Here is a 26,341-nt window from a genome sequence, read left to right on the forward strand (position 1 = left end):
GCAGTGTTGTCAAGAATCTGTGCTTGCTGATTCAGAGATAAGATCCTCATACCCCACACAAAAGACAAGGGCTTCAAACTCAGGAACTCCCACTGAGAACAGGCCATGCATTTTCTAGGACAAGTCATCAAATCAGTTCAGTGACCTTCACTTGGGTATCTTAACAAGGACAATGTAGTTTCCCAAGTGGCCTTCCATGAAGGCACCAGGGAAGCAATTCTATACTTTCCACTACATTACACTCTACTTGTGCCTCAAAATAAGAGTGACAGAATGAAGTGTAACAGGGAAGTGTAAGAAAAGAGAAAATCTTCCACAGGTGTAACCAGACACTCAAGGAACTAACATCTGCATCAACATTTTTGAGTGTATAGCATTATAATTTTTAGACAGTATGAAAAAAAACCAAAACATTAAGAATGGCTACCATCAACAAATCAACAAACGACTTGTGCTGGCAAGGATATGGAGAAAGGGGGACCCTAGTACACTGCTGGTGGGAATGCAGACTGGTGCAACCACTATGGAAAACAGTATGGAGGTTCCTCAAAAAATTAAAAATGGAGCTGCCTTTTGACCCAGTGATCCCACTTCTAGAAATATACCCTACGAAACCAGAAACACTAATCAGAAAGAATGTATGCACCCCTATATTCATAGCAGAGCAATTTACAATAGCTAAGATCTGGAAACAGCCCAAGTGCCCATCAGTAGATGAATGGATAAGAAAGCTGTGGGACATTTACACCATGGAATACTATGCAGCTGTAAAGGAGGATCTCGTACCTTTGGGACAGTATGGATGGACCTGGAGAATATTATGCTAAGTGAAATAAGCCAGGCAGAGAAAGACAAATATCACATGATCTCGCTTATATGTGGAATCTAAAGAACTTAATAAACTGATGAACAGAATAGATTCAATGACGTGGAAGCATAGATGAGACTGATGAATGTCAGAGAGATGGAGGAGGGGGGCTGGGTGGAGGAGGAGAGATTAATCAAAGAATTTATATGCATAACCCAAGGACACAGACAAACGTGGGGAGAGGGGCGGGGGAGGGGGAGGGGGATGGGACGGGGGTGGAATGGGGCATTGGGGAGAAAAAGGAACATCTGTAGTATTTTAAACAAAAATAAAATTAAAATAAATAAATAAATAAATAAATAAATAAATAAATACACAAATAAATAAAAGAAGAGAGAACATAACAAAACAGCTCCCCCATGTCAACATCCTTTGTGACAAGGCAAATGACTGGTATGGGAACCAGAGTACCTAAGGCTCCTTAGTAAGGTGTGAAAATCCTGTACTCTGTATTACTGTTGCAACTTTTCTGTAAATTTAAAATTACTTCAAAGTAAAAGTTGGATCCCTTAACCTTACTGGAGTTTTATTATTATTTTTAAAATATATCTTTATTGATTTCAGAGAGAGGAAAGGAGAGGGACAGAGAGAGATAGAAACATCAATGATGAGAGAGTCATTGATCAAGCCCACAACCGGGGCATGTGCCCTGACGGGGAATCGAACCCCGATCGCCTGGATCCTAGGTCGACGCTCAACCGCTGAGCCACGCCCGGCCAGGCTTCTTCTTTTCAATATGAGAATTTACAGCATACTTATTTTGGTAATTTACCGACTTCATCATTCCATACCTCATGGAAATAGTTTTTTCCAAAGAAAGAGGGATGTATTTAGAGAGACGGGAAGGGATGGTGTATATTGCCTGGACTCCACCCTCCACATTTCACAGGGGTGCAAGTTGGGGCACCATGAGGGGTGGGAGTGAAGGGGGAAGGAGTGCACATGGAGCCAGCAAGCTGCACATGCTGCTCAAGGAAGAAGGATAAATGATCTCAATGGAGTGCTTTATGCATGGGCAAGCAGAGGAGGAAAATACTGCTCAGAATGGCCAAAAGTCTAGAGCTAAATCTTTTAATCCCTTTAAAATTAAAGTGTTTTTGAGTTTATCTTTCCTCTGAACACCAAAAGAACATGCAGACTCTACTGGACCTATAAACAATAATTAGGGAAAAGAAAGTGTATGGAGGCAGACAGCCTCATAGAAAACAATTATGTATTTATTCAAATGAAATGAAGTTACAGAGACAGAAAGAGTAATTTGGGGTGGGGGTAGAAGAAGAAAAGGATCAGAAATTCAAAAGTAGCAGCTTTCATTTAGACCCCTGTGGTGTTTGCCATGGTACTGTTCATACATATCTTCCCATGAACAACATCGGTCTGGGGCTTCTGGAAAAACATTTGGGACAGTGGATAAATACCAGCCATGCTTGTCCAATTACAAACCATACAGAAACTGCCATATTCTTCACATTCTTCCAAGTATCAACAAAATACATGAACCATTTTCACCCATCCGAGACACAGTTATTTAAGCTCTCTTCACTGTACAGTCATTATGAAGAAAATGGGCACAGTTTCACTTACATGGTTAATGAAGAGACTCTTGCGTTTTTCTCTCACTGCGAAAACAAAAGATACAATAGAAATGTTACATGCCTGCATGCCAACCCATTACAGGTTACGAGAAGGACTAGGCCTCTGTGTAGTGATCCCATCCCACCCAACATACCCAGCTGCTCCATTACCAAATATAAGAATATGTGACCTGCACAATACATATCTGAACCTGGTTTACAGGGCAAAATATATACCCACTTAAATTATGGCATGCTAACAAAGTAAGTGTAGGTATAATTAACTGAGGGGTAATAGCTTTCCAATAACTAAATAAAACATTAACTAGTAAATCTCATAAAACTTGTACCCATTTATTAAGATAATTGACAAATAACAGGACTACTGATTTCTAACTCAAGCAGACCCACAAAGGTGCAGACACACAAAGGTCCACACTATAGGGTCAAATATAAGTAACAATAATACCCATCACAGCATTAAGATAGATGACAAAATATGCCAGAAGCATTATCAGCATGGAAACCAATTTCTTTCCATGCTGTCCTGAGGAACAAAGCTGGGCTTCTGTCTAGGAGACCTCCTGGAGCCTCCTACAGCACCCTCTCTGAAGTATAGCACTCCCATCTTAGCACTCCTATTTTCTACCCTTACAACAGCTATTTTGAAAATAAGCAAGAGCAACAAATTTTGGTAGAAACAATGACATCTTCCTTCCCCTGGCTCTTTGTAAACTTTGTAAAAGATTTCTGCCCGTAAAAATTCCAGGGAATAGTTAACCAAGAAAGTTAATTAACACTTATCTTAGCTTTTGTATATTGCTTCCCTAGTCCCCCTTACCCACTCCCCCCTTAACCAAACAGAAGGTGGTTTTTGCCTTTATATTCTCCCCACAAAGACTGTTCAGGCTGCAAGTTTTGTTTTGGGCAGGAGCCTGCTTGTAGTCGCTGGCTAATAAAGTCCCCAGCTAATAAAATCTCCAAACGGTCAATTTGGTCTCTGTGTGAATTAGTCTCGCGAAGGTCAGGTACAACATTTGGAGGCCCCAGCAAGATCTAATCCTAAAATTCTTCCAGGCCACCAGGCCTCCACGACTGGCCTGCCAGGGAACTTCTTGTCGCGAGAGGGGGGTAACCCCTGAAGAAGTTCCAGGGTCCCATGACAAGGACTTCTCCCCTGAGGGTTGGAAGCTGACACCCTATAGCCATCTATCCATTTGGAGTCCCTGAGGACGCTTCCGGAGGTAAGAAATAATTTTAAATTATTTTCTGGTTAGACTAGTCTCTGGATTCTCACCAATTAGGGCCAGATGAGGCCGTTCTAATTGTGTGGGGTCCCTCCTTGGGTCAGGACGCCGACGGAGGGATTTACCTGGCTCTGAAAATCTGTTCAAGGGGGAGACTGATCACCTCCCCGGACGTATAGAGGTCCCAGTCAGGTTTTGTTGGGTGGGAATGTCACAGCCTCTGAATGTGTGTCGAGTGAATGTGTCTGTAGTCCCACGGCTTTCACTACGGGATTTGAATGGGCCCCAATTCGCTTTCGTGGTCGGCCACAACAACATAACGGTGACTCAGCTTTAGCTGACCAGGCCTGGGGTTTATACCGGTGCACCTTAGTCAAGGCCAAACTAAGTCACCGTGAGGTAGCGGACGGACAGGCATCTGACAGGGTCCCTTCAGAGGCCTCTCCTGTCCTTTGTCTGTCTCCGACACCATGTACAGAAAGATCCGGGTTTAAGGAATACACAGAATTTATAAATTTGTTCAGTTTCTCTTATTTCACTTAGTCTACATATACTAGTTCTCCTGTGCTATAATTTCGTTTCTCTTATCTCAGATATCTTAGAGGATCTTTCTTGATTGAGTCCCATCCCGTTCTCTTTTGAAATCTGCTCTTTCCAAAGATCGCGGACCTAGTCTTCCAAGGCAACCTCTGACTATATTCTTCACCTGAGACCCAGTTTTTTCCATTCCTTCTCCTCCTCTGTCTTACGCCGCCTGTCTTATCTGTTTTCCCTTCTCACAGGACGACTGGACTTGGCCTTTGCCTCCTTCTGGAAGACATCAGGAATCTTTTTCATTCTTTTTCCCTTGGCCGCACTAATTGTTTTAGTTTCACAATGAGCAGGGGTAGCTTGAAAATCAGAACTCTGCTCCAATGTATGCTCAACCACTGGGAAAAGGCTGGTTTTGGCACAGGAGGATATGGGGAGCCCCTCTCAAAAGGCACCATCCTCCTCTAGTGCTGTTCTCCCCCTGCGGGAGGCCCCGCCAGCTGACGGGGATTCGAGGGGAAGATCCCCTTTTCTTATTTACAGTCCCTTCTCATCTAGCAACCTATATAACTGGAAAGCCCAGAATTCCCCTTTCTCGGAAAAACCACAGGTCCTTATTGGGCTACTAGAGTCTGTGTTTCACACTTATCGCCCCAAGTTGGATGATTGTCAGCAACTTATGGTTACTCTGTTCACTTCTGAGGAACGTGAAAAAATTAAACAGGAGGCTCGAAAAGCAGTCTTGGGTCCAGGGGGAGGTTCCTTAGAAGATAATAGAAATAGAATTGAACAATCTTTTCCCACAAATCGGCCGAAGTGGGACCCCTTTCCGCTAAGAAAACAGTATTCCAAGGGGCCACTGCGAACTCTGCACAATATCCTTGGACATCCCAACAGACTGTTGACCTAGGCAAAAATACTGTCACTCATTCTTTCCTTGTAAATCTCAGATTGTCCCTATCCCCTCCTGGGAAGGGACCTTCTCCACAAGCTTCAAGCCACCTCTCACTCCACAGTGCCCAATAGACTTTGCACCCCAGACACTGGGCTTTCCTTATGCATGGGGTGACCTCTCTCTCTGTGGAGCATCCCCGGGGCTCAGGGGGACACTACCTTCCCAGAATAGTGTTCAGGTTGTGCCACAGTCCAGCGCCTTTCAGCGAGCATGCCAGCCTTTGCCTGCCAGTCAGCCATGCACAGAGCCTGTAAGGTCTATAGAGAAGCCGGTGCAGGATGCTGAGAAGACTATATGGCTGCCCAGCTGCAGGAAAGAGCAGCTCCAACCCCAGCTCAATAAGCACCCGGGGGCACCCATTGTTATTGGAGATAGTCCAGTTCCCTGCAAATACCAACACTCCCACCCTGTGCCCAAGAGCACTAGTCTCTTCTACAGAACCAGGGCACACTGCCCCCTGACTCTCCACCCATGCCCATTATTGACAATGTCTTCAGCCCGGCCCCCTACCGTGACTATCTGGATGTGCAGACACCAGAGGCCACATCTGAGCCTGATCCAGCCCCAGTCCCCAAGGACAGCTATGACAAAGAATCCAGGGAAACCCTGTCTACACAAGAGGCCCCTCTGAGGGTGCATTGCTCACTTAGGGAGGAAGTGGCACTGGACTTGAGTGTAAAGAAACCCATGGCAGAGGTTCCTCCTATCAAGGTCCCTAGTCCTGTGGTACACTCCAAGCTCCATGTAGCTGTGGGTGTGCCAGATGCAGGGAGTGAAGTCTCGGAGCTGCCTGGGGTGCCAGTGACCACAGAGACCATCCCAAAGACCAACTTCCACAGCTCTGTGGCCTTCATGTTCTGAAAACTCAAGATCCTCCGGCTGGCACCCTTGTCTGCAGCTATGGTCCCATCTGTGCCCACACCTCAGTCCCTTCCTCTGACCAGCCTGCAGCCACCCCTACATCTGTGCCCACTGGACTACAGATTCTTTTTTTTTTTTAAGTTTTATTATTGTTTAAAATATTACAGATGTCCCTTTTTCTCCCCAATGACCCGTTCCACCCCGTTCCTTCCCCCTCCCCAGTCCCTCTCCCCACCATTGTCCATGTCCTTGGGTTGTGTATATATGAACATAAATTCTTTGGTTGCTCTCTCCCCCTCCATCCCCCCGCCCTCCTCCATCCCTCTGACATTCATCAGTCTCATTTATGCTTCCATGTCATTGAATCTATTCTGTTCATCAGTTTATTAAGTTCTTTAGATTCCACATATAAGCGAGATCATGTGATATTTGTCTTTCGCTGCCTGGCTTATTTCACTTAGCATAATATTCTCCAGGTCCATTCATACTGCCCCAAAGGGTACAAGATTCTTCTTCTTTACAGCTGCATAGTATTCCATGGTGTAAATGTCCCACAGCTTTTTTATCCACTCATCTACTGATGGGCACTTGGGCTGTTTCCAGATCTTAGCTATTGTAAACTGTGCTGCTATGAACATCCAGGTACATATATCCTTTCTGATTAATGTTTCAGGATTCTTAGGATACATTCCTAGGAGTGGAATCACTGGGTCGAACAGCAGCTCCATTTTTAATTTTTTGAGGAACCTCCATACTGTTTTCCGTAGTGGTTGCACCAGTCTGCATTCCCACCAGCAGTGTACTAGGGTTCCCCTTTCTCCACACCCTCGCCACCACATGTTGTTTGTTTATTTATTGATGGCAGCCATTCTGGCAGGTGTGAAGTGATACCTCATTGTGGTTTGGACTACAGATTCTTAAACAGCCCTGACCCATGGCCTGCTTTGATCTAGCACTGCCCAGTTCTCCAGGTGTATTCCTGGCCACCCCAGCACCGACTCTGGCTCCATCACCTGCTCCAGCCCAGGCTCTGACTCTAGCTTTTTTATCCCATCACAGCGGATTCCCCAGAGCAACACTTTACAGGACTGCATGAATCCCTGTGTGATGCCATCTCAGGCTCAGTGGCCCACTCCCCACCTGAGAAGATGCGCAAATGGCTTGAGATGGCTAGGCCTTGGGGTCGGACAGCATGGCAGGACAGCCAGGCAGTGCAGGGGCTGTTGAGCAAGCTGCTGTCCCAATTGCAACACTTTGTGCGCATGCAGCAGTGCCCTTTCCCCCACGTGGTGAGGGCTGGTGCCACCTTTGTGCCCATCCACCTGGTGAAGGCAGCCTCTTCCCAAGGCTGCCGCCTGCTTCTGTGGACCACGTGCTGCATGCAGGAGCACCGCGTGGAGCTCCGGCCCACCACACTGTCAGAGGAGAAGGCACTGCGGGCGCGAGCCCTGCATAACTGCACCTGACACATGCTAAAGTTACTGGCACTGTGCCAGCTGCCTGATATATACCTTGACCTGCTGGGCCTGCAGTAACGTGACTATGTACGCTGCCAGCTGAAACCCATCATGGCCAGAGATGAGCCAGAGAGCCTATCTCCGACTCAGAAGTCTCCCATCTCCAGAGACAGGAAGCCACGGAGGAAGCTACCAACTCCTGGCCCGGAGAAAGCAGAGGGAACTGCTGGGGGAGGGTCCTACTGTGCCTCACCTGCCCCCGATGCCAGTGCCAACCCACCCAACCACACACTGAGGGCCTGCTGCTGAAGCCTGCTGGAAACCGCCTGGCTTAGTGGCCTGGCACTGCCCACTTAGGGCCACAAGGCCTCAGGAGCAGCCCGGCCCTCACCCTGCCCACAGCTGCTAGGTGGCCAGAGCCATCACCTGTAGCATTGGTGGCTGGTGCTGTTTGAATAGCTACTGCCTGGTAATCACTCTCCCTACCCCTCCATTCTGCCAGCCCAGCTGCCCAGGCCAGGAGACATGCCCTTGGAGCTTCTCTGGTTCTCATCCTGCCCCTATCCCCACCTGGGCTGAGAGTCCCTGAGCTTATAACTTGAGGTCCCCTATTAGAAAGGACTGATTTCTGTTTCATCCTGAGAAAAGATGTGTGGGCTTTGGAGCCCCACTGACTTGGGATCAGATCCTGGCTCCTATGTTTCTTGGTGTGTAATTGGGCAAGTCACTTTGAAGTACAGCACCTCATCTTCTACCCTTACAACTGCTACTTTAAGATAAACAAGGGCAACAAAACTTATTATGTAGAAGCAATGACCTCTTCTCCTTTCCTGGTGCTGAGTAAAGGATTGCAGCGCACAAAATTCCAGAGGACAGATAACTGTAGAAAGTTAATTAACGCTTATCTAGCTTCTGTATACTGCTTCGCTAGTTCTACCACCTGCGTCCCCTTGACCAAACTGCTCCCCCTTAACCAAACAGAATGTAGTTTGTTTGTTTTTCCTGCCTTTATATTCTCCCTGCAAAGACTGTTTGGGGCTGCGAGTCTGTTTAGGGCATGAGCCTGCTCATAGCCACTGCCGGAGGCTAAATAAATCTCCAAACACTAAATTTGGTCTCTGTGTGAATTAGTCTCGAATAACCTGAGTATAACAACTTCCTCTTGAGCCCTTATTTACCCATTTGTAAAAAAGGACAACACAGCCTACCTCACAGGGTTGTTGTGGGGGTGATGCCTGACACACACCAGTTAAAGTTTGCTCTCTGCTCCCCCCACAGGACAGGGGCCCAGATCCCAGGCAGTGCCTGGAGTTTGAAGTGAGGCAAACAGAATCTCCAGAAAGTCTTAATGTGTCATAGGATTTGGCTGTCTTGGTTTGATATAGTGTACAGTGTATATGAGTCCCATACTTTGTAGAGTCATCCCTCAGGAATGCCTGCGGCTACAGCCCTAGTGTTTGGGGTTGGGCCCTAAACCTCAGCCCTGGGGGAGCTTGCCCTTCCCCTAGTCCTCCTTATACCCACTCTTATTATAGGCCCGTCTCCTTAACCGCCTAACCTCCTTCATTAGAGACAGAATTAACTCTGTAAAACTAATGATCCTCAGAACTGAGTATAATTCTCTACCCTTCCAAGGAGAATCAAGGATTTAATTCTCATCACATTTTACAAACAGGAGTGGGGAATGAAGTACAGCACTCCCATCTTAGCACTCCCATTTTCTACCCTTACAATAGCTACTTTGAAGATAAGCAAGAGCAACAAATTTTGGTAGAAACAATGACCTCTTCCCCTCCCCTGGCTCTTTGTAAACTTTGTAAAAGATTTCTGCCCGTAAAAATTCCAGGGAATAGTTAACCAAGAAAGTTAATTAACACTTATCTTAGCTTTTGTATATTGCTTCACTAGTCCCCCCCACCCACTCCCCCCTTAACCAAACAATGTTTTTTGCCTTTATATTCTCCCTGCAAAGACTGTTCGTTCGGGCTGCAAGTTTTATTTTGGGCAGAAGCCCGCTTGCAGTCGCCGGCTAATAAAGTCCCTGGCTAAAAAATCTCCAAACGGTCAATTTGGTCCTCTGTGTGAATTAGTCTCACGAAGGTGTGCATGTGTATGCATGTGTTTGCACATGTACACATTTTTCTTCAATTATTTCAATACTAAATTACTGAAATACTAGTCAGGTTTTCTCTACCACATGGAGGTATGACAACATTTCTATGGTGCTGTCCCACTTTCTGCAGAGATCTGAGAACACTTTCTACGCAGGCAGCAAATTCCATAGGCGACACTTAGCTCTTGCTAGGGTACCCAACAATAAGTTTGTGCAGAGGCTTTGATAGTGGGAAGGGCACGTAATAGGAATAGGACCACAGTTGTTTAATGATTATTCACCTTACTAACTATAGTTAAAAGGTTTTCTTACGTACCCTGGGAAACTGGAGGATGTGTTGCAAGGAGAAAAACAGGGCTGTCAAAAGATAAGAGATGCCTGGGAGCCCAGATGGGTCCACTACTCAGAAAAGAAAATGCATTTCTAGCACAAACCAAGGACAGGACATGCTTGACTTGGATGCTGTGCCTGGACCCTGACTCCCTCTGGGAGTTTACCTCAAGAATGCTGACCATTCTCTAGTCCCAGGAATGGGCTGAGCCGGGTTTTAACATCATAGAAAATTAACTACCTTGTTGTCAGACTTCAAGATCCTGGAAGAAGACACACAGACCACAGACCCTGCAGCTCTTATCCTGCTCCCTTCCCGCGGGGATGTAGCCCTTCTTCCTTATCCTTATATAATCAGCTGGTTAGTAGGAGATGTTAGAGCAGAATTTATGGGAAGACTTGCTGCTCTCTCCATACTGCTGGCATTACTGGAATAAACACTCATACAGGATGCAACCTTGTCTCTGCTTAACTTGGCTCAAGTAGTGACAGGTGGCCCGGACCCACTTTGTGTCCGGTTTCAGCTTTGGGTCTCCCAATTATGGGAATCACCTCCAAGGTCACCTAAACACCCTTCATTACCCACCTCTAACAGATAAAAGATATCCATGCCTCAAGAAATACCAGTGCTTCTTATATGAGTACTACTAAAAAGATTAAGAATTATTAAAAAATGAGAGGATTGGAATATAGAATCATCAAAGTTTTAACTGAAAGTTTTAACAAGAAAGCTTTAAAACAAACAAAAATAAAATCACAATATACACAAATAAGTAAGAATATTGTAAAACTGTAGGCTATTCTTATACCTCTCCATCAAGGATAAATCTAAGGGAAGAATCAGACCATTTCCACAAACCCCAACTGGTTCCAGTTAGAATAGCAGAAAACGAAAGTTCACTAAGACTATTAAAAAACATGTAAGGACAACGTCTGTACCAGAGTCTACTGCAGAATACTTTAGGCACTCCCTGTTTTTAAACAAATGAACACCTGCATACTCTTCTATTTGCTCAGGGCAACTGAACCTGCTGAATCTTATCTGAAATCTGGTACCAACCTTCCTGTATTATTTTGTAATGTCACCCCTGAGGGCCTTTGAAAAATGAAGCCTACATAGTATCTGAGAGGCTTTTCACAGGTGACTCTATGACAGACTTCCTTTTGGAGTGTCTCCTGAGTGCCCAAACCAACTGCCTATCCCCACACATAGACAATCTTCTATCATTTGCAGGAGGTTATCTTCCATAAGCTGCAATGTATAAGGCAATCTTTAACATAAAATAAATCTTCTCTTAAAGTATGTCAATTTATATATTAAACAAATACACGTGTGCGGGTTCAACAGTGGAGGCTTTTGGAGAAAGTAAAAGACATTATTTTCCCATCAACTCCAAGTTTTTACACTTACTTTTGGTACAGGGCTGCCCTGAAATTCTCTTCCATTCCACTTCCTTCATGGAAGCAGCCACTGGGGCTAGTACAAAACTTGGGGGTCAGAGGCAGGAAACCGAAGAAGGGGGAACCCAATAAAGTGGCCGAATGAGGTTGGACAGATAATGAAGGAAAGATCAAACCCCCAATTTTTATATTAAACAATCCAAGGTAATATTTATACACTCAGCCAAGCAGGATGTAATAGCTCTGACTTTCCCCTCTGGGCCCTAGAGAATTAAGAGGGTAAGACAAGAACCTTTTAAACTAGGAGAACTTTTTCTGCTGACAATTTTGGGTTTTTCCTCTTACATTATTATGCACACCATCACCATAACATTAAAACCTGGTATTCCTGGCAGTGTGTTTTCAGTAGTAAGCATCTATACAGAGATAATGAAATGGGACTCCCACATTATGGCTGGACCTTCACTCTATCAACCTATTTGCTCAAGTAGACGTATGTATTAATTCCGTTACAGGACTATAGGTTAAATAAAGAATGTGCTCTCATCACTTTCTGTAGATAAAAGGATTTAAGCAAGAGGAGAAAAGGCAATAGTATTCATTCTAATGAACACGTGTAAGTTACAGCACTGGGAAATAAATGGAGAATAATGATAGGAAAATGCTAGACATTTAATTTATCTAGTATTCTTTTACTTTTTGCAGTGGATTTAGGAAACGAAAGTGTGTAAGCCGAAGCAGTTAAAGTTTTAAGTCCTAGGGAATTCTGACATGTGACTATTTTAGTCCCATAAAAATGTAAATTTCTTGCTTTGGAAAGAGACAAGACAATGGGAGAAAGAAAAGAGACACTCATAATCTAAGAATAAACTTTAAAATGGTGATTCATTTATTCATTTACCCTTCATGATTTCATTCATGCTATAAAACTGGCACAAATAAACACTGAATGAGCCATTTTAGAATAAATTTCAGATAGAAAGTTTTGGAGGAAAGGGAACTATACTGTGTATCATTTGGTAAATCTCATTTCTCTAAAACTTTTGACTTTTATGCTTTTATTGGCTTTCTCTTGCCAGTTTCTAGTCTCCATGGTTGAGTCATTATGTCTGTTAAAAGAGAAAGCCAAAATTCATTAAAAAATGTAAACGACTAGATTAATTTTGAAATAAAAGACACTCCAGGAAACAGTAGTTTCCTACCATCCTTGTTCATCCTAGGTGACCCTGACCATAATGACCTAGATCTAGGTGAACAACCATTACTAGCTGGACTAATTCTCTCTCCTGGGAATCTGGAGATCCTGGTTCATCACCACTAGAATCTTACCTGAAGGTGTAGGGTGGGGTGGGATGGGGTGCACCTCCTGCTATGCAGAAGCACAGCAGTCTGACTATCATTCCTGAGAACATCTGCTTGCAAAGCTGGTGTCTGCGAACATGGATTTGCAGAGGGTTCCCATCATCCCCTAACTGATAAGAGTGGCTCACTGTGCCTAAACTATATAGTTTATGCTAAATACCTGCTTTCTTCCTGGGAGTCTAGAATTTTGGTATGTACCAGGCAATGGCTGCCTACCTAACCAGTCCTCAATAAAAACTCTGGGCACTAGGTCTCTAAGGAGCCTCCCTGGCTAGCAATATGTCACAGGTCATTACTGAGAGAACCTGGTGCATCCTGTGTGACTCTACCTGGAGAGGACTGTTGGAAGCCTATATCTGGCTTCCTCTGGACCTCACCCATGCTCCTTTCCCTTGTACTGTTTTTGCTTCTCATGCTTTCTTTATAGTTAAGTCGCATCCACAAATATATTATGAGTGCCATGATTCTCCTACCAGATCACCAAAACTGTGGGTGGTCTTGAGGTCTTCCAACATAGCTGGATTAGAGGGCAGAGGGATGATGTGGAGAAGGTAGATACTTCCTTAGTTCCTAAGGGCTTTTAGTCTCTAGTTCCAATGACTCATAAGGTTTCTGAGATACCCTTACACAATTAATTATTCCTTTTCCCTTAAGCTAGCTAGAGCAGGACTAAAACATTAACCACGAGAAGAAAGGTAATAAAAGAAGTGGTATATCTTACCCTGGTATCACCAAAAAAGACAAATAAAATTACCCAATTCTAAATCTGTTTTTAAAATGAATTTGAAACCACTAAGGCCATTAATCAGCTCTGAAATTCAAAGTGCTTTAAATCATTTTGTTTTATATAACAGTATAAGTAATATGTCAACTCATTTATGATACTGGCTTTAATAATTTTTAAACCTAAATACTTTTGGTTACTATTAACATGTCAGTCAAAATCTCTGAAGTTCTCAGCATTCCTACAAAATTGAGAACATTAACGGTCATATTTTGTTTTGTTGGGAAAAGAGACAATAAATTGATATGGATCATAAATCTCACTTTCCTGGGAAAACAACAGCTGTCTCCTTTAATCTCATCTATGATGGATTGTTAGGAGAATTTTTACTTAGCTAATGCAAAATAGATTCAGAGACATAGAGGCATGGAACAGACTGATGAATTTCAGGGGGAAGGGAGAGGTGCGTAGGTGGGAAGAGATTAACCAAAGAATTTATATGCATATATACATAACCCATGGCCACAAAGTGTGGTGAAGGCCTGGGGTGGGGGATGGGTTCAGAGTAGAAGGGATCAATGGGGAAAAAAGGAGATATCTGTAATATTTTCAACAATAAAGATAAATTTTAAAAAACAAAGATCATCATACACCATGACCAAGTGGGATTTATTCCAGGGATGCAAAGTTGGTATAATATTTGCAAAGGAATAAATGTGATACATCACATAAACAAAATGAAGGATAAAAATCACATGGTCATATCAATAGATGTGGAAAAGCATTCGATAAATTCCAGTACCCTTATATGATAAAAACTCTCAGCAAAGTGGGGATAGAAGGATCATATATCAACATAATAAAGGCCACATATGAAAACCCACAGCCAACATCATACTCAATGGGCAAAAACTAAAAGTGTTTCCCTTAAGATCAGGAACAAGACAGGGATTTCCACTTTCACCACTATTATTCAACATAGTACTGGAAGTCCTTGCCACAGCAATCAGACAAGAGGAAGAAATAAAAGGCATCCAAATTGGAAAGGAGGAAATAAAACGGTCATTATTTACAAATGTCATGATACTGTACATAAAGGCTCCACTGAAAAACTAATAGATCTAATAAGTGAATTCAGGAAAGTAGCAGGATACAATATTAATATCCAGAAACCAGTGGCATGTTTATATACCAACAATAAACTCTAAGAGAAAGAAAACAATCCCACTTACTATTGCAACAACAACAAAAAATAATAAGGTACCTACTAATAAATTTAACCAAGGAGGTAAAAGATCTGTACTCGAAAAACCACAGAACATTGAAGAAAGAAATAGAGAAAGATACAAACATGTGGAAGCATATAGTGTTCATGGATTGGAAGAATTAACATTATTAAAATGTTCATACTACCAAAGCAATCTATAGATTCAACTCAATTCCTATTAAAATACCAATGGCATGTATCATAAATCTAGAACAAATATTCCAAAAATTTGTATGGAACCAACACAGACCCTGAAGAGCCTCAGCAATCTTGAGCAAGAAGAACAAAGTTGGAGGTATCACAATACCTGGTATCAAACTATACTATAAAGCCCCTGTTATCTAAACTGCCTGGTACTGGCACAATAACAGGCACACAGGTCAATACAACAGAACAGACAGCCCAGAAATCAACCCACGTCTTTTATGCTCAATTAATATATGACAAAGGAGGCAAGAGCATACAATGGAGCAAAAACAGTGTTTTCAATAAACGGTGTTGGGAAAATCGAACAGGTATGTGAAAAAAATGAAACTAGGCGACCACTGACACTATACATAAGAATAAACTCCAAACGGATAGAAGACTTAAATTTAAGTCGCAAAACCATAAAAATCCTAGAAGAAAACAGGCAGTAATATATCAGACATTTTGCATAACAGTATTTTTTCCCATATTATCTCCTAGGACAAGGGAAATGAGAAAAAATAAACAATTGGGACTACATCAAACTAAAAAGTTTCTGCACAGCCAAAGATACCATCAACAAAATGAAAAGGGAGCCCATTGTATGGAAGAAAATATTCACCATGATACATCTGATAAGGAGTTAGTTTCCAAAACACATAAAGAACTTATACAACTCAACACTAGGAAGACAAAAAATCCAATTAAAAACCTGGCAAAGGCACTGGCTGGTTTGGCTCAATGGTTAGAGTGTCAGCCAGCACACTGAAGGGCCTCAGGTTCGATTCCTGGCCAAGGGCACGTACCTTGGTTGCAGGTTTGATCCCCAGACCCAGTCAGGGTGGGTATGAGAGGCAACTGATTGATGTATCTCTCTCACATCAATGTTTCCCTTTTTCCCCTCTCTCTTTCTCTCTCTCTCCTCCGTCTCTTCCACTCTCTCTAAAAAATATCCTCGGGTGTGAATTAACAGCAACAACAAAACAACTGGGCAAAAGACCTGAATAGACATTCCTCTAAAGAAGACATACAAATGGCCAGAAAAATGCTCATCATCACTAATCATCAGAGAGATGCAAATTAAAACTACAATGAGGCATCACACGGTACCTGCCAGAATGGCTACCATCAATAAATCAAAAAACAAGAAGTGCTAGCAAGGATGTAGAGAAAAGGGAATTCTAGTGCACCATTGGTGGGAATACAAACTGGTGCAGCCACTGTGGAAAACAGTGTGGAGTTTCCTCAAAAAATTAAAAATGGAACTGCCTTTTGACCCAGCGATTCCACTTCTGGGAATATATGCTAAGAATCTCAAAATACCAATCAGAAAGAATATATGCACCTGTATGTTCATAGCAGCATTATTTACAATAGCCAAGATCTGGAAACAGCTCAAGTGCTCATCAATAGAGGAGTGGATAAAAAAGATGTGGTACATTTATACAATGTAATACTACATGGCTATAAAAAAGAAGAACTCCTGCCGGGCCAGTGTGGCCCGGTGGTCGAGAGTCAACCCATGAACCAGGAGATTGTAGTTCGATTTCCTGTCAGGGCACATGCCCGGGTTGCAGGCTTTATCCCCAGTAGGGGGGGTGCAGGAGGCACATGAGCAATGATTCTCTCTCATCATTGATGTTTCTACTTCTCTCTCCTTCTCCCTCTCTCTAAAATCAATAAAACATATATTTTTTTAAAAAGACCTGGAGATTATTTTGCTAAGCAAAATAAGCCACTCAGAGAAAGACAAATACCATATGATCTCACTTATATGTGGAATCTAATGAACAAAATAAGTGACAAACAAAACAGAACCAGAGGCATGGATACATGGAACAGACTGACAGATCTCAGAGGGAAGGGTGGTAGGGGAGACTGGAATAGATTAGCCAAAGAACAGATATGCATGTGTGCATAATAGACACATGGTACAGACAACAATGTGGTGTAGGCTGGGGGGGTCTGAGTAAAAGGGGGTAAATGGGGGACATCTGTAATAGTGTCAATCACTGTTGTTTTTTAAAACAGGAGGAGTTCTCAGGACAAATTTCCCAAATAGTCAATTCTCTAGTAATCAATTCACCAAAGAATTAACTCAATAAAGTTATCAAATTTACCTATTTTAAAACATTTCTTTTAATTATTTATAAAGCATTGTTCATGAGATGAATTTGTTTTCCGCAAATTGACCTGTTTGATGAAAGGAAGCCAAAAGAGAAGGAATAGCCAATGGCAGCAAGTACCATGAGCAGTCAAGAGCTAAAGGAGGCAAAAGGTCTTCAGGCAACGTTAGCACATAGCATCCACAGAATGGTGGCTGTGAAAGAAGGACTCCTGTGGAGTACTGAATGGAAAGAGAAAAAGTAGAGATGGTATAGAAGCTTTTACTAAACAGAGTAGAGAGGAGCACCTCCGGAAAAGGGTATTGGTTATTGTTCCTTTTCTTGTGTTTAACCTGTGAGACTCAAATAGGTTTACATGTTGAATGGCATTTAAAAAGAAACTGAAGCAATGAACAGAGGGTCAGAGGAATTGATACCCTAATAGGAAAAAAAGGGGTGAAATGAGATCTACAGTAGAGGCGAAGGGGGAAGATATATACTTCCCTAACCCCTTCTGGAGCAATCCTTCTGTTAGGTGAGACAACTGCTGAATTTCCTTTTACCATGATGATCAAGGCACGTGTCACCAATTTACAGGCTCTAATACAATTCAATGTAAATCTAATTAGAAAAATTTCAGAATGACACTGGTCTGTACCCTGAATTCACTGGAAGCAAGAACCAAACCTGGAGGTATGCCAATCTTATAAATGGTTTTCACAGCACTATCATTAAGTGCAAAAAATGTTTTTAATTCTCATTTTTCATCATCCCAAACCCTCATCCCCACTGTCACTTTCTTTCCCTTGCGATATCCTACCCGTCTTCCAATGGCTTCCCACTTTACCAGGCCAAGAAAAAAAAATGTTTTGTTTTGTTTTGTTTTGTTTTTACACAATACATTCAAAACTTCACAAGTATTTAAAGCCTACAAGGATTTATTCATACTCTTAGAAACATTGATTTTTTAAAATAAATGCACCTAATTGTCTCAAATCAAGTCAGTGGTCTGCTTAATTAAAGATCACCAATATTATATCAGCATTAGACCATGTCAAAATTGTTACCTAATCATTATTGAGGAGTTATCAATTCCTATAATGAACTTAGTGTCTTAAATATGTTAAATTATTTTCTAGTTAATTGAGAATCTGCTCTAAATTAGAGCTTAGCAATTTGCCAAGAATCAGGGATAGAATCACATAGGACTCTGGCATTGTAATATAACATCCTGGTCACAACATCATCATTTAACACCTTTCTCCTGCTACTCTTTTCTATAGGAATCCAAATGAGGTTTATGTTCACTGTATGGTATAAGTTTTCTCTCTCCTTTGTAGCCAAGGGCCAGGGAACTGTGAGATAAGCTGTACTGGAAACAGAAAAAACAAACAAACAGGAGAAATTCCACACACACCTGGGATAATACATATTTTGCTTTCTTTTACATAGTGTCTAAAAAAACAAATACTTCTGATCTTTAGAGAATTTATGCAAAGATCAATTCTTAAAGGAAAATTTTTGACTCTCAGGATAGGAACTACTGATACAGAATGTATGTAGCTGATTGGCAAAGTTGCTTCAAATAGAAAATTCTAAAAACATAACTTAATACAAAAGAAAGAAACCCAAAGAGAACTACCATCAAACAATAGATTTGGGGGTCATTATAAGGGATTCTATTTTTACCTTGAGAAGCATATCTAGTGGAAAATCAAAACTTAGGCTAGTTACCAACATGGGCCTTCCTTTTTTAAAAAGAAAAAGAAACACAGATTAGCAACCTACCGTCTGTCTGAGATTTACTGAGAAATATTGTGCTGGCTCGAGGATGGTCTGAAGGATTGAATTCCATGTTCAAATCTTTAAAGAAAGAAAAAGAAATACATGAATATCCATCAAGATTAACTTTCAGTTTTTACAACCTTAAATTGCTAATACGTGCAAGGATTCTGCAAAAATCCTACAGTTATTATGTTTATAGATCCTTCTAGGTTCAATTGAGAATACTGTTATTTAGAAATCTGAGAAAGTCATACATCAAAATTAGACATTTGGCTGGAGATCTATTAGCCTAAAACTTCATTTTCTTTTTAAAAGTATGCTCTGCACCTGGGATACTACAAAATAGCAGGACAGAGTTATAACATGCAATTAAACAGTTTCATGCTACAACTAACTCATCTAACTCTACAGTTAAGTAAGTGGTATTTCCTTGCTAAAGGTGATAAAAAAAAATATCCCACCTTTAAGACACATTAGCACCCACACACTCTGCTTCATTAAGATTGTTAATTTCTGAACAAAGTAAAACACCCTTTAGAGCAAAGGCTGCAAATTGACCATTTGTAGGCATAACCTGTGACATGGACATCTTTTGTTTGATCCATATATATGTATTTTTAAATTTGAGGCAACATATATAATTTTCACACTTTCAAACATATACTATAAAGAAAAAAAAAATCAGTATTTCCAGCTTCTCTTGAGAAATCAGATCATTTGGCAGTGCCCCACACCCCGTCACAAAGGTCGCAATCTGCTGGAACACAGCTGCTGCCAGCCCCTTCAGGTGGACCCTAATGTTCCATTCCCCAGTGGTTGCTCCTCTAGCTTCCCTGACACACTTCGGGTGCTGCTCCTCACTTTCGGACATTCCTACCCCTATGGGCATTTGGTTTTATAATCGCTGCCTTAGAACAATTTCCAAGGGCCTCTATAGCTTGTCAGAAAGTTATATAACAACTTAGAATTCCATAACAGAAGAATTTTTCCAGTTAAAAAAAATGATTCCATAAGGAAAGACTGAATAGGCAAAACAACGAGAATTAAGGTAGAGGAGGAAAGAGAGACCAAAATTATTAAAAAGTCAGAATAATCTTAAAATCAGCTTCCAGTATTAGAATGAAAACTATTCTGAGTTCCATCATTTCAACAAATTTGTAGAGAAGCACCTAAGGAAAGATAAAACAAAGATGGTCATATATACACTGGAGGCAACAGGTAAACACTTATTCAGGGACTTATCCTCAACAAGCCTTTTCAGTGAGGCAATTTATCCCACATCAGCCAATGGCTTACTGTACTATAGCTCCTGACCTCTTACTGGGTGCTTGATTAAAGAAACAGCTATTGAATCTTAAATGGTAATTCAATTACCTGGTGCTTTTTTTCTGTGACAACTATTAAAACTATATATACTATAGTCTCACAGCTGAAGACAATAGGTTTTTTGTATGTTTTTTTAAATCCTCACCTGGGGATATTTTTTTTCATTACTTTTCAGAGAGTGGGAGGGAGGAGAGAGAGAGAGGGAGAGAGGGAAGGAGAAAGAGAGACACCGATTGGTTGCCTCCCACACACACCCTGACTGTGTGGCAGGGATCGAGCCTGCAACCAAGGTACATACCCTTGACCAGAATCAAACCGAGACCCTTCAGTCCAAGCGCCAACTCTCTAACCAGTAAGCCAAACCACCTAGGACAAAAGCACTGAGGTTTTGATAGAAGGAGAAAGATAAGCAAAGGACAATTTTTCAAACTTGCCTCAATTTGAACTAGATAAGGTCAGGCCACAAATTTCCTGGTGAAAATGAGCCTTTATGAGGCGGTTTCCTACTCAACTAGGATTTTGTTATAAAAGAGTTAAATAACAAATGTGCTACTAAGTTATGTTTTTGGAGAATTTTGGCACATGAAAATTGAAAGTATTTATGTAATTCCAACCATGATGAAAGTGGTTAACTTTCAAAAGCCTTAACCCATCATTCCCATAGAAAAGTATCAATGAAACCATTGTGCATACAGTGCTTCCTGTGGGGTGCGGGGAGCTTGTTGCAGCAGCAATGCCAAGAACTCAGTCCACTTGCCTCAGACAGTGTCGGCACCCCAAATTCTTACTTTGCTCCCTTCATACCCAATTCAGACTCATCTACCAAACCAGTTGCTTTTTTTCTCCAGAGCCAACAGCGGAACCAAAATAACATAAAACTGCCATTTCTTTGGGAATTGAGACCTGCTGCTTTTAAATTCAAGAACGTCCTGAGGACAATCCCTGACTCCATAAAGATTAGGATTTGGTGCTATAATGTTCTCAAGACCTAGAAATTGCTAAGAATGGAGGGCTTTGCAGACTCTGAGGGCTTCCAATAAAAAAGGCATTTGTTATATTAAATAACAGTACACCTAACTATTACACCGTTAAAAAATTGTGTGAAAAAGTATTTTATTCATATGGAAAAAGAGCAGCATGACATAATTCTGGGGAAAAAATATGCACAGGCATAGAAAACATATTAAAAGAATATAAACTAATACTTGGTTACCTATGAATAATGCAACTACACTTATTTATTTTTGCTCTTCTGTGTTTTCTAAGTTTTCTGCATTGAGCATAGTTTTATTGCTTTTTAAATTTTTGTAATTTAAAACTTATTTTTAAAAACAACTTGTGAAAAATGATTTGAGCTCTTATTTTCCTCTAAGTGGCTGGACTATTATTTCTCCAGCACATGCTGGTGCTCCTAGGAGACGTCCCAGAACTCCCTTGGCTGTGGCTATTGGACCCCTCCCAGAAGTCAGGAAGATGCACATGCAGCCACAAAGATGAATCTCCCCACCAAAACTGTCTACCTGCTGAAGGAACTTACAATGAAAAGTGATTGGCACCCCTGAGTGGAGGAGCCCTCATCCTGTCAGCAGCTACCATATTTCTACTGTACACACTTCCTGGTCTAAACAGGGCCATGGGGGAAAGGGTAAGATGACTGTTTTTCTATGCAGGACCCAAGCAGCAGGAATCAATCATGTTTCACACTTTCCCTATCAAGTGTAACACGAGGAAGATATCTGCATTTTCCTTTATGGTCAAGTAGTAACTCTTGGTCTGATCCTACGCTCACTGTGCTGCAGGTGGTTTTCTGCATGGCTGACAGGCCAGGTATCATCTCTGCATAGGTCAGTGACATAAAACAAGTCATGAAGAGTTCAGAGGAGCCTTGAAGATCAGGGTTTGACATGATGCTCACAGATGAAGTGAATGTGGCTGAGAGAGGTATCTAGCTGGGTGATAACAGAACTCTGGTGTCCAGCTAGAATTCCATAGTCTAGCTGAGCTCAGTGAAGTTTCTGACTGGCAAGAATTAAAAGGAAAAAATTCATGGAATATTATGTTTGCAGACGAAAAGGGGCCACATAAACTTAACAAGCTCAGGGGAGGCCTGCATGGCGGCCTTACACACTCAGAGACCTAAAATGAGCACAAAGAATGGACTGAATTTAAAACTTTTTAACTAATTACAATTTATGGTGGGAAGTGATGTCCTAGACCAGCATCTTCCCCGACAAAGGTCAATCTTTACCTTAACTGAGCCTATCTATTGTCTTTTTGCTTCTATCATAACATATCTTTGAAATGTCAAAACAATTTTCCTTTTTCTGCACCCCTCAAAGCACAGGCACTGCTCTGTGAAGACCACAAATCCCCTCATTGTTACTGAGTTAACTAGTGACTATTAACTATCCTATTCTCACCTCGTAAAAGAAGTGTGTGTCTATCTTTTCACTTTTTATCCAATCCCAGAGGTTTTCCTGCTTTATTTTTTCCCACCCTCCTCATCTATCACCAATGAATTTCATGTAATCTACTTCCCTTTCTTTTGATTGTAATATATAAAATATAATGCAAAACTGCCATTCTCCAGAGCATTATCTCAATCCACTGAGATTTTGCTTCCCAACAACTGTCAACAGTTTGGGTCAAATGAACTCACAAAAATTCTTCACAGGTCTGAACGTTTCTTACACTAACAAGCTTAAAATTTCTACCTATTTTAAAGTCAAAATTTTGCTAGGATTCTGAGATGGCAGCAGATTCAGTGAGAGCTACACTGACCCACTCCCAGGAACAACTGGAATTACATCTAAAATATAGAAAAACCATCCTGAATAATCAGCCGAAGACAAGCTGGAGAGCACCCTTGTAATGAAGGACCTAAAGCAGAGACTGCATAGAGACTGCTAGGAAGTATGGAGGGGCGGCGAGAGGGCTGGCAGGGCTCCTGCGGGCAGCAACTGAAGGTCTGGAGGGATATCTCAGCTGTGAGGGTTCCCACTGAGAACTCTGGGGTCTAAACCCCAAGCCGGGCTTCCCAGCCCAGAGCACCAGAACTGAGAAAGGTGCCCACATAACTTCTGGCTGTGAAAAGCAGTGGGGTTTCTGTCTGCCAGGGAAAGACAGCCGGAAATTCAGGCACCCTCTTAAAGGGCCAACACACAAAGTTTCATGTGCAGCCATTCACCTTGGGCTCCAGCAGAGGGAGAGCAGAGTGGATTAGAGCTGTGTGAGGAGAATTCAGGAATGCTAGCTTGGGGGAAAGAACTCAGAGGACAGCTATCTGGATTCCTGGGCTGAGTCATTCTCCCACATGGCAGAGGACATCTTTCTCAGGCAGACATTTACCACCCAAGCAGCTTTTGCCTGGGAGGTGGGGGAAGCAATTGCCCCACCCTGTTGGAAAACCTCTTGACCGATCACCCTATGGAGTTTCTTTAACCTAAGACTCATTAAGAGACTGATAATAATCAGCCACCCCACCCAGTAGAGTTCCTACAGCCTGAGGCCCATTAAGAAACTGAATAACAATCAGCCTCTAGGTGCTTTGAGTCTTTGACTGATTTGTTTCTGGATCCAGGGCTTGGAAAAGCAGACCTTGGTGCTGTGGAGTGTGGAAAACTTCAAACAGGGTACTAAAGGCCAGTTACAAACAGCTCCTGACATTGGCCTGCACCACAGACCAACCAATAGACTGGGAGCCCTAGCAGATCTACCTAATACACAGAAACAAATCCAAACAAGCAGCCAGAATGGGGAGACAAAAAACAAGCCCCAAATGAAAGAGCAAAAGAATTCTCCAAAAGAAGAGCTAAATGAAATGGAGATAAACAACCTATCAGATGTAGAGTTCAGAATACTGATCACAAGGATGCTCAACAGCATGAAAAAACATATGGAAAATACAAAGGAAATTAAGAATGACATAGTAGAAATTAAAAAAACACTGGAAGGAATAAACAGCAGATTACGGGAAGCTGAGGATCAAATAAGAAGACAGTGTAGAAAACAATCACTCAATCAGAGAACCAAAAAGAAAAAACTGAAAAACAGGACAACAGTCTAAAGGAGCCATGGGACAACATGAAACGTAACAATATTCACATTGTAGGGATTCCAGAAGATGTAGAAAGTAAGCAAGAGTTAGACAAGAATAGCAAGAGTTATTTTAAGAAATAAGAGCAGAATAATAGCAGAAGACTTCCCTAACCTGGTCAAAGAAAAAGTCACACGAGCTCAGGAGGCACAAAGAGTCCAAGCAAGAAGAACCCAAAGAAACCCACCCCCAGACACATCATAATTTAAATGCCAAAAATTCAAGGAAAAAGAGAGAATATTAAAGGTAGCAAGAGAAAAGCAAGCTGTCACCTACAAAGGGGCTCCCATAAGGCTGTCAGTTGATTTCTCATTAGAAACTCTACAAGCCAGAAGGGAATGGCATGAAGTATTCAAGGTAACGCAAAACAAGGATCTGAAACCAAGACTACTCTATCCAGCAAGACTATCATTCAAAACAGATGGTGAAATAAAGAGCTTACCAGACAAAAAAAGGCTAAAGGAGTTTATCACCACCAAACCAGCATTGCAGGAAATGTTAAAGGGACTGCTGTAATAAGAAGTTGAAATAGAAAGAAAAACATAGGCATAAAGAAATAATATAGTAATAGATAAGTACCTATCAATAACAACCTTAAATATAAATGGATTAAATGTTCCAATCAAAGGACATGGGGTAGCAGAATGGATAAGAAAACAAGACCCAAATATATACTGTCTACAAGAGACCCACCTCAGAACATAAGACTAATACAGGCTGAAAAACAAAACAAAACAAAACAAAAACCCTCAGGAGGACTTCAAAGCAATATAGTCATAGTAGAGGACTTTAACATCCCACTGACTTTACTGGATAGATCTTCCAGACAAAAAATCAACAAGGAAACAGTGATTCTAAATGACACACTAGATCAGATAGATTTAATTGATATTTACAGAACATTTCACCCCAAAGCTACAGAACAGGCATTCTCCTCAAGTGCACATGGGACATTCTCAAAGACAGACCACATGTCAGAACACAAAACAAGTCTCTACAAGTTCAAGAAAACTGAAATCATATCAAGCATCTTCTCGGACATTATACCATGGAATACTATGCAGCTGTAAAAATGAAGGATCCCTTACCGTGTAAGACAGCCTGGTCAGACCTGGTCGGACCTTAGTATTATGCTAAGCGAAATAAGCCAGTAAGAGACAGACAAGTATCATGTGATCTTACTATATGTGGAATCTAATGAACAAAAGAAACCAATGAACAAAACAGATCCAGAGACATAGAAGCATGGAACAGACTGATGAATCTCAGAGGGAAGGAAGGGGTAGGTGGGTGGGGAGACACTCGAACAAACTGAGCTACTGGGCCAGGGCTAATCTCTTTCATTTTAAAGATTTGGTGGTAGCTTTTCCAGGATATTGCTTCATCCTAACATTGCTCAACTATGAGCATTTTGCTGATTACTATTACATCCACTAGAGGTCAGGCAAGGAAGCACATGTAAAAGGTGATGAACAGTCAATATGGAACACATGGGGTTGTGGGTAGGGGATAGACAGTAAGAAGCAACAAGATCAGTGGTAGTTCTGGCTCACCTCCATATTAGATTTAATGAAAGTACAGGTACAAGTTGATACATCCAAGAGTATTTTATTATATCCGTAGGATTGGAGATAAACTCTCACTGGCTTTTGTGTTTAGTCCTCACTCTTCTGCATAGATGGCTGGCCTTGTTTCCCACTTCTCTTTGCTTTTTGCTCCACTATACTATATTCCTTTATTATTCCATGGGCTTGAATAGACATTCCCTCTGGCAGGAACAACTCTCTCTAGGTTGACCGAACTGGTCACTCCTGCTTCCACCTCAAGCCCAGGCTGAGGCTTATAGTCCCTGGAACAACTCCTGACTTACCTAAGTCATTCACTTGCCCTTCTTCATTCCAACCAGTCTTAGTACATGCCTGTGATGTATATATAACCATTGGTTTGAATGTGTGTGTCCCTAAATGTGTCCTGACTGCATAAATGTCAGTCAATGCATTCAAATGTGTTCTATATGCCAGCAATATACTGAACCAACACATGGATAGTTCAGGAAGGAAAACCAAAGAGCAAAAAAAAGCAGAAAAGGTAAATTCAGGCCAGACTCTGGGAGGCCTTGAGTGCCAAAACAAGAGGCTGTATTTTTTCTGTAA

At 41.7% G+C, this 26,341-nt stretch overlaps 1 protein-coding gene and 1 pseudogene across 4 annotated transcripts in view; one reads left to right on the forward strand and one right to left on the reverse strand.

Moving 5' to 3' along the window:
* The window catches only part of CCNY (cyclin Y), a 196,326-nt gene that overhangs the window by 51,659 nt on the left and 118,326 nt on the right, over positions 1-26,341 (reverse strand). For all 3 annotated transcript variants that reach the window (XM_081134943.1, XM_081134944.1, XM_081134945.1), the window contains 2 exons: positions 18,770-18,844; positions 2,453-2,487 (listed from right to left, as the gene is read on the reverse strand). In XM_081134943.1, coding sequence (XP_080991069.1) covers positions 2,453-2,487; positions 18,770-18,844 — 110 coding nt within the window. The remainder of the gene's footprint in view (positions 1-2,452; positions 2,488-18,769; positions 18,845-26,341) is intronic.
* On the forward strand, positions 3,898-7,925 carry LOC308563199 (uncharacterized protein C15orf39 pseudogene; annotated as a pseudogene). The gene is made up of 3 exons: positions 3,898-4,011; positions 5,171-6,158; positions 6,950-7,925. The product of its transcript is annotated as an uncharacterized protein C15orf39 pseudogene (transcript).

The sequence above is a fragment of the Miniopterus schreibersii genome (genome assembly GCF_964146895.1).
Source record: "Miniopterus schreibersii genome assembly, chromosome: 1".
NCBI classification, from domain to species: domain Eukaryota; kingdom Metazoa; phylum Chordata; class Mammalia; order Chiroptera; family Miniopteridae; genus Miniopterus; species Miniopterus schreibersii.